Source organism: Lissotriton helveticus, chromosome 2_2 (genome assembly GCF_964261635.1).
Source record: "Lissotriton helveticus chromosome 2_2, aLisHel1.1, whole genome shotgun sequence".
NCBI lineage: Eukaryota > Metazoa > Chordata > Amphibia > Caudata > Salamandridae > Lissotriton > Lissotriton helveticus.
Window position 1 is genome coordinate 523,476,611 of NC_136060.1, and position 15,619 is coordinate 523,492,229.

At 48.2% G+C, this 15,619-nt stretch overlaps 1 protein-coding gene across 1 annotated transcript in view; it reads right to left on the reverse strand.

Moving 5' to 3' along the window:
- The window catches only part of LOC144821932 (solute carrier family 22 member 7-like), a 385,030-nt gene that overhangs the window by 287,956 nt on the left and 81,455 nt on the right, over positions 1-15,619 (reverse strand). The window contains exon 4 of the mRNA XM_078679081.1: positions 5,958-6,112. Within this exon, the coding sequence (XP_078535207.1) occupies positions 5,958-6,112 (155 nt within the window). The remainder of the gene's footprint in view (positions 1-5,957; positions 6,113-15,619) is intronic.

The window sequence follows — 15,619 nt, forward strand, 5'->3', positions numbered from 1 at the left end:
AAGTTGCACGAGATTCCTGATTCTTCTCGTGATTACTTGAATTGTGACCACCTAAAATATGTTGTGCTTTGAGTTTCGTATGCCTCATTATTCAAATGATAAAAATGTACAATTTTGAATGCCCATGTACATGTGCTTGCTTAGTGGGGTGAGCTATTTCCATGACGTGTTTTTGGCAGGCTAATTTACCCAGCCGGGGTCACGGTTTGAGCAATACTTTTTGACATTCCTGCACTTGTAAGTGTGCAGTGTGCACCCACGCCAGCCCAAACCCTGGCCGAAAGGGCATCAGCAAATTCCCCTGTCCCCTCTCCCCCCTCCCGCTACCCCCAAGTGTGTGTCAGCCCGGCTCAGCTTCCTGGCACACACAGAGCCGCACCCGAGTACTCCACAGGTCTTTAAAAGACCATTAACTTGCAAATGAGGCTTTGTTGTATTTCGCCTCTTAGCGCCCCTGCATCTCCACTCTATTATCGAAACATAGCCCAGCCCCCAGAGAGCAGAGTCTCTCGGACTCCAACCGGCGGTGTTTGCTGACACTCTTTTTTAAAAACACCGGCAGGATGTCTGTAAGGTCCGCGGGCCGCCAAGGAAGGCTTGCCGGGCCGCTGCCGGCCCGCGGGCCTTACTATGAGTACCCCTGCTCTAGACCTACCAAGGAAGGTGATGCATTGGTTCTGAGCCACACAGCTGGCGATTACTTAGATTCAATCTTCATAATGGCGGAGATGCAGTGGAGGAGATGTGCTGGTTCCGGGTCCTTGTGCCAATGGCAATACATGTATTCAGCTGGGGCAGCACTTCATATCTACCTCCAAGGTACCAGGACTGGGTTGGCACCACTTGGCAAGGCACACTCACAAATGGCACAAATGGCACAGTCTAAGTGCTGTAGCAGTTGAGTTCAAAGTCTTTTATGTCCCTGAAACCTCAATCAGGAGCTATGCACGAAAAGCCCTTGGGGTCACTTTGGTTCTGGGTTCAAGTTATGTGGGCCTAGTCCTTCTCACCCAGGCAAAGAGGGCAGCAGGCAGTAGGTCTGCACAGCAAGAAAGCAGTTCTTCAAGTCCTTCTTCCAGGTGGAGTATAACAAGTCTTGAAGCATACTGAAGTGATACGGTCAGAAGTCCTATTTGAATACCCAGTGTTGCCATTGAAGTAGGAGAGACTTCAAATAATGCCTTTGAAGTGCACAGAGGTGGTCCTCCCTTCCTGCCCTGGTTCCAGACTCACTACAGGGGGTATGCTGCAATGGCGGTGGGTCCATTAGGGCGCTGGGGCGTTGACCCACAAGTCGCACCTGCAGCTCCCTCGGCGGCTCTGTCTCAACTGACAATGCCTGTCAGTCAGCATGATGCCGGCCACCCACCCCCTTCAGAGCCTGAAGGGGGTGGGCGGTCTGGCATCATGCTGACTGACATGCATTGTCAGACCAGGGGGTGGCGTGGAGCGCACAGCAGGCGGCAGCAAAAGTGTGCATGTTGGCTTTAGATCTGAGAATTTTTCAGACCAGCCCAGTCATGCGCACTAGTGTTTGCTCCTCTGGCTGGTGGCTGTGCATTAGGAGAGCGAAGGTTGATCAACACCGCAACTCTCGGTGTCCTAATGGGCAGAGAGTATCCCTGCTAAGCCAATCCTGGCGCTGCTGGAGCAGCATTAAAATTGGCTGAGAGGGGGTTGCTCCTTTTCAGAAGTTGACGCGGGACCCAGGCCCAGGAGGAGCAGAGGCGCGTGGACCTGGTCAGGTAAGTTTTCTTCTTTTTATTTTGTATTTTAATCTCCCCGGCCTCCACCCCCGCAGCGACCCCCCCCCCCGCAACTCGAGTATTGCGAGCTGCGACTGCTAGGAGTGGTAAAATATTTTTTGCGATGCTCAACAGACAAATACTGCAATTGATGTCTTTCCATGTCGTGATATGAAGTGGTTGTTGGCGTTTTTCTGCTGCCTGTGTTGTTTAAATACGCGTGCTCTAACACTGTGTGATGTGCGGATGTCTTCCCATGTTGTGATGTCAAGTGGTTGTTGGAGTTTTGGGCCACCTGTGTTGATTGTACTCGTGTGTCCCAACACGTTGTCGAGTTACCGTACAGTTTATATTCAACAATACGGTCTTAGTTTGTGAAATAAGTGATTAAAGGGATCACATAAATGCGCTTCAACCTCTGGGAGAGTCTGAGAGATGTGTGAGTGTTTCACCGCATTGAAGTTCTTTTGGTTCACTGGCAACGTAGTCCTTGTAACCTTTGCTGTATATGTTCCCCATAATGTCTTTAACTTGAAGGTATGTAGGTTTACTGCCAAGTAGTTCCCCATATTTGTTGAAAGTACAATACAGAGTAATTGTTCAGATCCTTAGGTATGCTGTAAAGTAGATATTCTGCAACAAGTGCTCAGATCACCTTGCCGAGCGTTATTGATAGTTTAGCATTTACATGAATACAAGCGTTGTGCATATGGATGTCTGGTCTTAGTGTCAGAATTAATTTGCGGCTACATGAGGTTTCCAGGCCTTGCTTGTTGTGATTGTAAAATGGTTTATGGTTGATGGCACAGAGTGAAAATATCACAGGCCACTTTTGATAAACTCGTTAATGATGCTTTTGTTTGGTGAAACACTAAACACTCTCGCTTGCTGAGTTGTTTCGTTTCTGTCCATCTACGGGAGACTTTTGTGGTCAGGTGAGGCAGCTCGCAGTGATGTGTAGGGAACAGTAGACCTCTTAAAGGGAAATGGACATGTAGAGCGTGTTTTAGGTATACATAGTGTAAAAGTCCTCGTCAGAGTTGGAACCGGTCAGTCAGATTCCCTCAAGTTCAAGTGATGTGGGGATTAGACAATGATGTCACCAATTTGACGAGAACCGAACAGCATAAAATGTAAAAGAGCCAATGAGATTATCGCAACTCACCTCATGAACAAAAATGCAAACTCATGAACGTGCAACTTCCCCCAAAGCCTGGAGTTTAAAGCCGGCCTAGAGCGTCCCCACTTCTAGTTCCACAGGGTCTGCATTTTGTAATGACTGTGAGGCTGTGACTTGCTGCTAGTGTTCTGTGCTCTGATTGGTTAAGGCCCTGCTGGGTAACCAAAAGTCTGTGAGTCTTTTCCAGTTATTTGGGGGTACAGGTGAGTCTTGAGATCTCCCAGTCGTCAGTCAAGATAGGTGTGGGCCGGGGTGCGCTCTCTGGACAGTTTGGCTATATGTTTCTTCTCACGCCATCTCCCTGTTTCCCTCTTCCTTTCTGTCTTTCTTGTCTCACTCCTTCTATTACTCCCTCCCTTTCTATATCTTTCTTTCTCGCTGCCAGTCTCTAACTAGACGTCTCAATCTGACTGTGTGCCCGCCCCGTCCTTTCTCTATCTCTCTCTGCTCCCCTCTTCTTTTCTGCTGTCTCTCTCCTTCCTTTTCTACCCTTCTTTCTCTTTATCAGTGCTGGGCCATAACTATGTGTCTCACCCTGTCTATCTCCTTGCCCTGTCTTGCCTCTGTCTTTCTCTCTCTCTCTCTCTGCTTGCCCCTCTGTTACCAATTCTGTCCCCAATTGTTTATGTCTTTCTTAGTCTCCCTTTCTCATTGTGCTCCCTTCCTCTCTTTTTCTGCTCATCTGCTTCACTCTACATGTCTAATCTTATCTCCCCTTTCCCTTCGTAACCACCCCCTCTGCAATATTGCTATCAGCCGACAGACAACCTTGTCGGTGGGAGGCTTGAGACATGCATCTGGGACTACAAACAATTTAGCCATGATGTTTACTCTTTTGTGTCGGAGGGAAGCACCTGGATCCTCTCCTGTCAATTAGTAACGGGGGCACATTAGACTTGTGAAAGAATAGCACACGGTGGCGCAGATTGACAGAGCACATGGTAGGCCGGCGTCAGATATGAATCCGATTAGACAGACAGTTTTGCTAGTCACTGTCTTTGTTAAAACAGATTCACAATTGCTTTATTAACCTTCCTGCTTTCTCAAATTTGATTGAAAATGCACTGTTTGCCTACTCTTTTTTCAAAATGTTCTCTGGGGGAGGAACCGCCCTGAACCTCCCATAGGCAGTGTGCAGTGCAGCACAATAATTGTTTCACGCCCTACAACTTTCAAATGTCACCAGCCACCACTAGTAGGCTGCCCTTTGTATCAGGACAGGACACACCCTGTTCAGGTGTACATGTGAGGCTGTTCCCAGCTCCTCCCTCCCATCCTTCCAGGATGGCCTATTAAATCACACCTAAGCTCCCATTATGTGCGGCTGTCTAGAGGGAATACAAAAAGCCCAACTGTCACACTCCCCAGACGTTTACTGGAGACAGGCTGCAGGTACACAGGGATAAGAGTAGAAAAATTCTATATTTATAAAATAATTTTGAAGTTAGAACAAGACACTAGAAGCAAGACACGGAGCCTCAGCATTTGAAGAAATCAAACAAAGCTATTAAAGAGGACATTTCTGCCCCAATGCTGCCGCCAAAAAGCATCCTTGTTCAATAAAGATCAAAGCAAAGCCAACAAAGAAGACTGTATTGCCCACACTCTGCTGCCAAAAAAACAAGCCTTCATTGAATTAAGCTTCATCAACAAAAAATCTGTTTACCACTAAGAGGCAAAATAGTTTCTCTTTCCACTTTTTAAACACCAATATTGCTGTTCCATTGCCAAAGACTACACAACTCTTTTCCGTTCCTCAAGAATTCACCCAGCTCTTGTCCTGAGGAGAACCCGTAAAACAATTGGGGTTTGAAACGTGTAGACCATTACCTTTGGGAGATCCTTGTAAAACGCACATAATATGAAGGACTCAAATTAAGTTTTAGCAAAAAAACAATTTCTTCAAGTCCATATTAGATAAGCCTGGACCCCCATACTGCATACCAAGGGTGTCAGTTGTAAATGTATTGCTTTGGACCTTCAATTGCATTATTGGGGAACATTGAATACTTTATGTTTCTTTCTGTATTAATTCTTGTATTGCTGTCATGCTTAAATCTGTTCACATTGAGCACAATGTTTTTTAAGAACAATTTGCATATTTGAGAATTACTTGCTGGTATCTTCTCCTTTCATTGTAAGGAAATAAATCGAAAGCTTGAAATGTGACTGACTAAAAAGTATAAAAGATTTAGAGATCATGTTTATTGAGTGAAATGACCTTCACGAAAAAGTAAAAATGTGTATGAATCACACTGACACCTATTGTTGTTTTGTATTTACAAGTTCTGGGATCCATGGTGGTTGCATTTAATGACCCACCCCCCCTATGTGAAAAAATATTTATAAAAGTGACATTTTTAAAATTGTAATAATAAATTAAACTTTACCATTTAAGATGATTTAATATTAGAAGTCCATGGACACTAAACATGACAGCTCTATCTCCTTCCATTTGGGAATTGCAGCTCATTGTATGATCAGATTACTAATCTTTAGTCCTGCCTTTGCATTTGTTCTTCAGTTGCTGCAGCCCTGCAGTTGGCCACTAATAAGCGTGAGAGTATAGAATTCATGTAAGTTAGAAATATATGGGGATGGGCAGCGGGTGGCTATCTCAAGGGAGGTGGACTCAAATAAATTACGGAAGTAGTGGGGCATGGTATTCCATCAAAATATCAACTAGAAATTATCAAGAGGCCAAAATATCATGGACCAAATCATTGACAAGGTAACTATGCACAGGTAAGTATGGGGTGACTTTACGTCCTCCCATGTGTGTGTACCTTTACAAGATATGTATCTTTCTGGAATTCAGAATTGGAGTTACCCATAGTGAATCTATACTTAAGTATATACACTTATATTTTTGATATATTCGTCCTTGATATTTAGACCTCAAAAGTTTGGCCCACAATATTTTCTAATCAATATTTTTATATACAACCCTGGGACAAGGTGGGCTGAGTCTGAGTAATGCAATTACATGTAAGTGATGAAAAGAGTCTCCTGCCAGTCAAATCCTTACTTACATAATGCTGTTAAGACAATGGGGACTGCAGAAATTGACATCCCAGAAAGAGCCCGGAAGACGGCGAACATGGGATAATTGACAGATGCTGCGGCGACCATCTCGAACACCAGTGTGAGCACAGAGCACACCAGGAGAGTCCTGCGCCGGCCGTACCTGAGAAAAAACACATGAAAACATGGCTTACACACAGCTGGCTTTGATGAGTACATGATACCTTCACAGGTGACCTCTAAGTCCAGAGAAAGTCCCACAATGAACAATCCCTATTTAGAAGCAGAATTGCAAATTTTTGTAGGGAGTATGCATTCACATTATGCTACTAATCTGAAACTCTGCCAAGTACCACTCATCAGGGGTTAGACAAATGCATTTTAGTATGGATGTCCTCATCACCACACTAAAATGCATTAGTCACATATTGTAGCACCCAGGAACCACCCCACAAGATACGCGGCAGGAAGGGCTGCATTTAAGCAGTTAGTGCACTGTAAGTGAGTGTGCTGTACTGCTAGGAGAGCGTGCTCTGTTTCACAATACATCTCAGGGTCTCCTTTACTTTTATAATTATTATCCAGTTCACATATCGTAAACTCTCCAGTCAGGCATCACAGGGGCCTGGGACTCACCTCCAATCAGCCGGGCTCTGTGAGCGGTACTTTATCAACACCTTGTCATGATAAACATTAACAATCAGACAGAGCCCTGACATATGTGTGGGGGTGGCACCTTACTTATTGCTTTCCAACAAGGCGCCTGCCCCACCGTGACCATGCAGACTGTGATTGGCCCCCAGAGGCAGACACTGAAGGGGCTGGTGGCAGCTTTGTTTGTATTATCCTGTTTGTGAATCTTGCTTCCTGAATTTACAATGGAGCAGCCACGTGGAGCTCCCACCATGCTCTTCGGCTAAGCTTTACCACAGGAGGAGGAGGTGGGTCAGCAGCTGATTCTCAGGCTCTGATGCTGCGCGCTGGACGTGATTGCAACGTCTATGAGCCCGAGTGTGGGGGAAAAATGTTGCTGATGTCGGCCAGTTTTCTGCCTTTCTTGGCCAGCTCCTGACAGCAAATGCGGTTAGGGCAAGGAGAGGAGTGTGGTGTGAAAACTTAATGTCAAAAATGTATGCTTAGGGCTAAGGATGAATGCTGCAAAACGAGGGGCGAAGGGGGAAAGAAAATAAACCATAATTAGCCTCCCCCTCACCGCGACCTGACGCTGCTTGATTCTGTTGAAGGAGTTTCAAGGAGGAAACAGAGGGAGTATGATGCCTGGATTCAACCTGTGATTTTGGTTTTTGGGATATGTGGTGTGTGGCTAGAGGCAACCGAATACAGGTACAGGTGTGGATGTGGATTTCTATATATGATCTACACTGCTAAGCTGCCTAGTTATCTCCCTGAGCATTGATTCAAGGTCAGTGACCAACAGCCAGTGATTGGGAGAGCAGACGGTGCTCTCTATTTGCACAACCTGTGTGACGGCTTCCGGTAAGACCCTGATCAAGGTAAAGTATTATTATTATTTTTTTTTAAAACCTTTATTTCAATTGCAGTATTACATTTGCGAGCCTACAACCACAGGGGCTGGCAGTCGCTAAAACAATAGAGGACAGTTGGTATTGCCAATTTACACAGCTTTCAGCTGACAGCCCGGGGGCCCAGCAGTAATTCAACGTATCGTTTCGGCAGGAGCAGAATAATGGTGTAGGATATAGTTTATTTATTTATTTATTCAGAGTTTTATATAGCGCGAACAAGATCTTTACAGATATCAGAGCGCTTCACAGAAACAGGGGGTGACGATAGCATGAGGGTGACGCGACATAATATTGGGTGCAATATAAACTTCAGTAGCATGATCGGATAGCAGTCATGTTCTAATAGAATGTCAGTAAACAATCAGATAAGCGAAAATAAAAGACGATAATGAGTCTTACATACAACTACGATAAAAATCAGGAGAACTTATGCTAAAGGGATGGCTTGTGCCAGTATCTAAAAGTTACAGGGAGCAAGGGGAAGGGGCCTCGATATACAGTAGGCTAACATGAATAGTCTAATAATAGATATTTAGAGAGTAGCATACAAGGATCGACTGACTATCATGTAATTGTGGCAAACAAGAGGAATAACCAAATCTAGATCATGCAAAATATGACATTATTTGACCTTAGACAAACATGAAACCAGTAATACCCAAGCGGCACGAAAGTCTCTGAGGAACAGACATTAAAGTTCAGGTGAACTTAGCCATGAGGATGGCTTTCACCTCTTTCTTAAGGAAGGCCGTGGAGGAGATAAGCCTGGTTTCGGGAGGGAGTGCGTTCCAGATCCTCGGCGCCATTCCTGAGAAGGAGCGTTTGTATGTTTTTTCCTTTCGGAATCTGCGAGGTTTCAAGAGTAGATTTTTTGAACTTCTATTGGATCTCGACCCTCCTGATATAGTTAGCTTTTGAGTGAGGTAGTTAGGTGCATTGTGGTGTACAGCCGCGTGTGTCATCACAGCAATTTTCAGTTGTATTCTGGCTTCAAAGGGCAGCCATTTCAGATATTTCAAGTCAGGGGTTATATGAGAGTGTTTTCTTGAGCCCGTGATGAGTCTCGCGGCAGCGTTCAAGGAGGCTCTTAGGGGTGCAGTTGTTGCTAGAGGGAGACCACTGAGGGTAACAATTCCATAGTCTATGCGGGGGATGACGAGGGCTTGTACTGCATTTTGGAAGTCTTTGGCTGGGAGGAAGGGTTTCAACTTTCTCAATGTGTTGATTTGGAAATTAGCTCCTTTCATTGCTTTGCTAATGTGCTGTTGCATGTTGAGCTTTGCGTCAAGTGTGATACCTAAGGATTTCGCGGAGTCCACGATGGTGGGCCGGACATTGAGTGCTGTTAAGTGGTTGAGCCAAAGTTGGGTGGTGGTAGATTTCGCAGGGGGTGCTATCAAAAGGAACTCGGTTTTCAGAGCATTTAGTTTGAGGTGGTTGTCGGCCAACCACGATTGGGTCTGTATGAGAGTGTAGTTCAGGAGTTTGATATCCTCCGGGGATTGTACCTTTAGGTAGAGTTGAGTGTCATCGGCATACATATGGAAGTGTACATTGGATGCTTGGAGCAAGGAGGCAAGTGGTTCCATGATGAGGTTGAACAGTGTGGGTGAGAGGGAGGATCCTTGTGGAACGCCTAAGTCGACTGGCACAGGCGAGGACAACACATTGTTGATCTTGAACTTCTGAGACCGGTTATGTAGGAAGGAAGTGAACCATTTGAGAACAGTCCCGGATAAACCCATTCTACTGTTTAGCAGCTCCAGGAGGTTCTCATGTTTGACCGTGTCAAAAGCTGAGGAGAGGTCGAGGAGGATGAGGAGGCATGAATCATTGCGATCAAGGATTTGGTGGGCGTCATCAATTATGTGAGTCATGGCCGTTTCCGTGCTGTGTTTCGCTCGGAAGCCTGATTGATGGGGGTTGAGGAGATCAAACTTGTCAATGTGTTTTGTTAGTTGAAGCTGTACACATTTTTCCAGCAGTTTGGCCAAGGTGGGGATGTTTGTGATGGTCTTACTGTTTTAATTATTATAAAAACAAGAAAAAACAACAATAACACACGAAACAAGAGGCAATGCGGCGAACATGCTTCTCATGGGGGAGAGTCATATCATACAAACATATAGAAAGAAGGATGAAATGAAAAGTGGGAGGGGGGGCCCCCGGGTAATCGGGCACATAATACGAAAATCTAAATATTTGTAGGAACGTCAGGTCACGGGGACTGTGGCAGTACCGGGGCCCCCGCGAACGGGGGGGCACAGATCTCCCCACGATACGAATTCCATTGGTTCCAGACCCTACCCCACTTCTTGGGCCTACCACGTGCAACATATACCGTTTTTTCCCTGACCATGCACCAGTCCATATTTTCTTCCCACGCAGAAGTCGTAGGTGCCCTCTGGGGCCCCCATAACTGTGCTATGTCTCTTTTAGCCACCATGTTGCCAAGCGTAGCCCATTGCGTTTGTGCCACAGTGTAGTCATTCGGCTCCCATATATTCAGCAAACAACGGCGGGCCTCAGGCAGCAGAGAGACTCCCGTGACCTCTTCCATAATCACATGCACACGGTTCCAGAACAGAGCCACAGCCGGGCATTCCCATATAATATGTAGGAAGGTACCCAGCGCACCACAGCCATGCCTACATACTCCATCCGCAGCGAGACCCATACGAACCAGTTACATAGACACGGTGTAAAATCTTTAGTTGCACCAGCCCGTGACGAGCCGGGATCGCGATCTCTTTCGGGGAGGATACCGCCGCCTGCCAATCTTCATCGTCCAATTCCAGTCCATCGCCGGTCCACGCCTCACGGAGCTGCAGAAGCAGTTCCCTTTGGTCGTTAATCAGTTTTTTATATATGAGAGATATGGTGCTGTCAGGAGTATGACCATTAAGCACCCTATCCTCAAGGGGGGAGGATTCCGGAATGACAGTTCCGGTCGGGAAGACCGAGTGGAGCGCATGTCGGATCTGTATCTAGCAAAAATGCTCCCTATTACTAAGAGCATATTCCGACTGCAGCTCCTCAAAGGTCTTGATGCTATCTTTGACCCATAGATCCCCAATCGTACTGATACCGATAAGGTCCCACTTCTCGAAGCCCTTCGCCGTCCACAGGCTACCCAGTCTCTCCGCCGCATAAAGCGGGGTCGCCCTGGTCAATGTGTCAGACCATCCCATGGCTGCGTTCGCACTTCTCCACACCCGCACGGCCACCGCGGTGGGCCCCGACAGTACTTTACAATTCGATTTAGAATATAGTGCCCTGTTGTAATTCCCTCCCGGCAACTGCCATTTGTCCATTTCAAACGCGGGGTTCGGCGTTGGGCCATACATGGCATGGTTAATTGCACTCAGTTGAGATGCCCAATAGTAGCGCCTGATGTCCGGCAATGCAATGCCCCCGTCGTACCAAGGCAACGTCAATTTATCAAGAGCGATACGAGAATGCCCGCCCCAAACTAATTGCCTCTGCAGACCCTCTACCTCGCGGAAGTATCGTGCTGGCACGAGATCAAGTGTATTCTGAAGGGCGTATAAGAACCGGGGCAGGGACATCATCTTAAAAAGGGCAGCCCTACCGAGCGGGGACAACGGCAGGCCACTCCAGGCCGCCACATCAGATTTAAGCCGGAGCAGCGGGGGGAGCAGATTGCGCTCGTAACGTACCGCGGGGTCTAATGATATAAAGATCCCTAAATATTTGAATCCAACCTGTGTTATCTGTATCGGGCAGTTGCGCGGTAGCGGGGGCATACGACCAGTGAGTGCATAGACGCAGGATTTAGCCCAGTTAATCAGGCGGTCCTCAAAGTCAGGGGTCCATCTGATTCCCTTAAGTGACGGTTCCCACCGCAGCCAAGCAGCTAGGGGTTCCAGGGCGAGCGCGAATAGCAAAGGACGTCGAGGCCCTACCATTAACCACAACCTGGGCAAGCGGCTCCGCATTCAGGAGTCTAACCCAACCGATAAACCCGGGGCCGAACCCAAACTTCGCGAGGGCGGCCCATAGATACGGCCATTCTACGGTGTCAAAGGGCATCGTGGCATCCAAGGACACCAAGATGGCCGGCTCACGTAAGGACCCCTTCCTTGCCAGGATGCCATGGAGACGACGCAAGTTGAGCGCTGTGTTGCGGTGCGGAATAAACCTGGACTGATCCGGGTGTATCAAGTCGCCAATCACCTTTATCAGGCGATTAGCCAACAGTTTCGCCAAGACTTTGGGTTCGGCATTCAAAAGTGTTATCGGACTATATGAGGCACATAAATCCCGGGGTTTACCCTCTTTGGGAATCACAACGATGGATGCAAGTCGCTGGTCTCGTGGGAGTGACCCAATCTCACACGACTCCAGGAACATCTCGCGGAGATAAGGCGCCATTTTATCAGGACGTAACTTGTACAGCTCGATGGGGATACCATTCGGGCCCATAGCCTTACCCGAGCGGATGGAGCGGATAGCGAGCGCCACTTCATCATTGGAGAATTTCGACTCCATGAGTTCTTTATCCGAATCAGACAGACAGGGCAAGGCGATATCCCTAAGCAACAGATGCGAGTCTTTCTCCGGTCTGTCTGAGGCTGGTGCGTACACCTTCTGGAAATAACACGCAAAACTCTCCACAATGTCAACTGGGTCAACCACTCGCACTCCATCAGCATGTTCTACCACAGGCACAACACGACTCGCCCATTCTTTCTTATCCAACCAGGCAATCAACTTTCCCGCTTTATCCCCCACATCATACAAGCGTCCCCGCTGCTCCCGGCTCATAGCCTTGGCAGCGTCTGTCACCAGATCACGATAATCCGACGGTTTAAGGTGCAGCGCATGCCGTTTTTCTTGTGTCGCACCAGATTCCAACTCTCTCTCCAAGCTTCTGAGGTCAGCCTCCAATCCTTCCACCTCCTCGGTCTTCCTTTTCTTAGCTTCGGCAATCAGAGAGAGGGCTTGACCACGGATCACAGTCTTAAAAGCCTCCCACAAGGAAACAGAAGAGGACACCGACCCCACATTCTCAGCAAAGTACTGATCGATGGACTTGACCATACCCGCCCTGGTTTTGGGATTACGAAAGTGCCAGGGATTAATCAGGGCCACTCTACCCTCTGCCCCAAACTGAGCATCAATGGAGAGCCACACTGGGGAGTGATCGGATATACCCCGGGCCAGGTGTCTGACCTCCCTAACCGAGACGGCCTGTGCCGCCGGCACTAGTATGTAATCAAGTCGGGAGAGGCTCCTGTGCGCTCCAGAGTGAAAGGTGTACTGTGCCTGCCCAGGGTGCATCAACCTCCAGCAATCCACTAGACCCAGCGTCTCCAAAAAGTTGCTCAACCAAGACTGTGATTTCGCAAGGTCGCTTGGGGGTCTAGGATCCTCTGTGCCACAGACCACCGAGTTAAAATCTTCCCCCACAATTAAAATACCCTCTGGGAGTCCCAGTATTATCGCCCCCAAGTCTGCAAATGTCGTAGTTTGTAAGCCAGGCGGGACATAGACAGAGAGTATGGAGATCGTCTTCCCCTCCCATCTGCCGGTAACAACAGCATATCTACCTCTATCATCTAGAGTGGCCACATCTATTGCAAGGGGGAGGGAGCTGTTGACTAGAATCCCCGCCCCTCTCGACCCAGTGGTGAATCCGGAGTGGGCGTCCAGACGATACCCTCGGCGGTTCATTGCACGACATGTGTTCCCAATCAAATGCGTTTCTTGTAACACCACATCAGGGGAGAAACGTTTCATGAATTGCGACACTATACCCCGTTTGATGCCATCTCCCAGGCCATTGACGTTCCAACTGATGACCCTCAGCCCCTTACCCCCCATCCTAACAGTAAGGACCGACTCCCCCTTCCAGCGAAGCAGACATCAAAATCAAAATAAATCGTAAAACATTGCCTTTAAACCCAACAAAGCCTAACAAAATTCCCCAGTCCACCCCCAGGAAAACTCCTAGAACATATCACCCTGCACCCCTGCGCTAGTCCAAAGAACGACCCCAACTTGCAGTGTGCCTGTTGCCCTCACAAGAAACTAGTCTACAAAAAGAAAGAAACCCCAGGAGGAGGAAGAGTTCTGTACCCCCCCGCCACCCCCGGGCTCAGCAAACAAGTATATTCACATAGAAAGTCATCAAACCACTGCTGCAAAGTCCATTCACTTGGCGTACCGTAGTCACCTCTGCGCCCTACGAGAGATCCGGGCGATCTCGACGCACCGGTAAAGTGTCTAGCCAGTCACTGACGACCTCAGGCCGATCAAAGAAAAGCGTTCGCTCGTTGTGTTCAACTCGATGCCGGGCAGGAAAGAGCATAGAGTACTTCACTCCCATGTCCTGCATCCTCCCCTTGACCCCCATAAATTCCATTCTCTGCTTCTGAACTGCTTGGGTAAAGTCCGGGTAAAAGCTGATGGTTGGATTCTCAAATTTCGTGGGACCTCCAGTTTGCGATGCCTGTAAAACAGCGTCCCTGTCCCTGAAGTTGAAAATTCTAGCTATTATGGGTCGCGGCGGAGCGCCTGGCTTATGAGCTCCACGGTGGGCGCGCTCAACTGCAAAAAAGTTACTGAGGCCTTTGGGGGCCTCCACGAGGAGATCTGTAGTCATCTCAAAGGACTTCTCCGGAACCCCAATAATGCGGACATTGTTGCGCCTTGCACTACTCTCGAAGTCCTCCAGCCGGCGGGCGAACAAGTCGTTGGTGGAGCGTAGGTTTCGGACCTCAGTTTGAAAATCAGACACGTCGGTTGTAAGACTGGCGGTCATGATGTCCAAAGACTTGACCCGTTCATTGGTCTTCGCCAGATCTGCCCTGATCAAGTTAATGTCGATCGCCACTGTGTCTAACTTCAAGGCCAGTGTCTCATACTGCTGGCCCACGGAAGTCTTGATCTCCGCAATGGCGCCCATGATGTCCTGCAAGGCTAGCTCCGCCGTCGACGCAGAACCATCTCTGGTCTCGTCCGGTGTGTTGCACGCACCACTGGGGGAACCCTTAGGACGGGTGTAGCGATCCATGTTGTTCGATTGAGAGGCACCCCCTCGGTGCGTGTTCTTGGTCGACCGTTTATCACCTTCAGGCTTGCCCGCCATAGTGTGTAACGTGCCCCTGAGGGCCCTTTGAGACCTGGTATGAATGGCTCCTCATCAGGTCAATCTCCGAAAAGTCTAAAGCACAAAGAGTAGCGGGCCAGCGCACATGCCAAGTGCAGACCTCGGGAGACTGGAGTTAGATGGAAACTGGGTTCAGCCCAGAGAGTCAAAAAACGAAACCGAAAGTACCACAGGGGCGCAAGACAACCTCCACTGGCCGTTGTTGTTCAATTACCACCCGGGTACTTCGGGGACCTGAGTCCCAGACTGCTCCCCGTTGTAGGCCGCTAACTTGCAAACGGAGTAAGTCCGGTTCCCGGCATCCAAATCAAATTCGGAAAAGAGCATTCAGATCAGCAGGGTTAAATCTTCAATAACCCGTCATCTGTGGCAGGATTAGTGGCAGGATATATGCGGGAGGCGTTGAGGGTCCCGGGAGCCCTGTGCTCACGCGACCATCTTGGATGCGCGCTCAGCTCCTCCAAGGTAAAGTATTATTGATCTGCGCACTACTATTACCCCTTTTATTTCCCTCTCCTTCTCAAGGCATTGGTGCTCAGTGCCTAGTGCCCGGCGCCCTGGCCTGTGCTCTGCTATATTACATATACATAGCGTCACAATCAGTTCAACAGCAAACAGAGGAGGGGACGAAGGGGGGAAGAAGAAGGAAGGGGAAGGTGAGGAAAAGAAAGAAACCTTCATGGGGTGCAGGGCAGTTTGGTCCTACAAAATTTGATGAATAACACAATTGGCATTGGTACAACGGGTTATTAGTAGAATATACGGGACCGAGGAGCTGAAAACTGCAACCATTAATAAGTGGGGGTCAGAAAACTCAGAGAACGAGCTCTAGCCTCTCCTAAGAGGAGGAGGGCAAGGTGGTTGCAGGAACGGGTTGCCTAGTGCAGATGCAGCTTGGGACCAGCTTGTGCTAACTTCCCCCCTCGTCATCAAATAGCCACAAATTACGAAAAGCTACGATAAGTAGCAACAATACGAAGCAACGTGC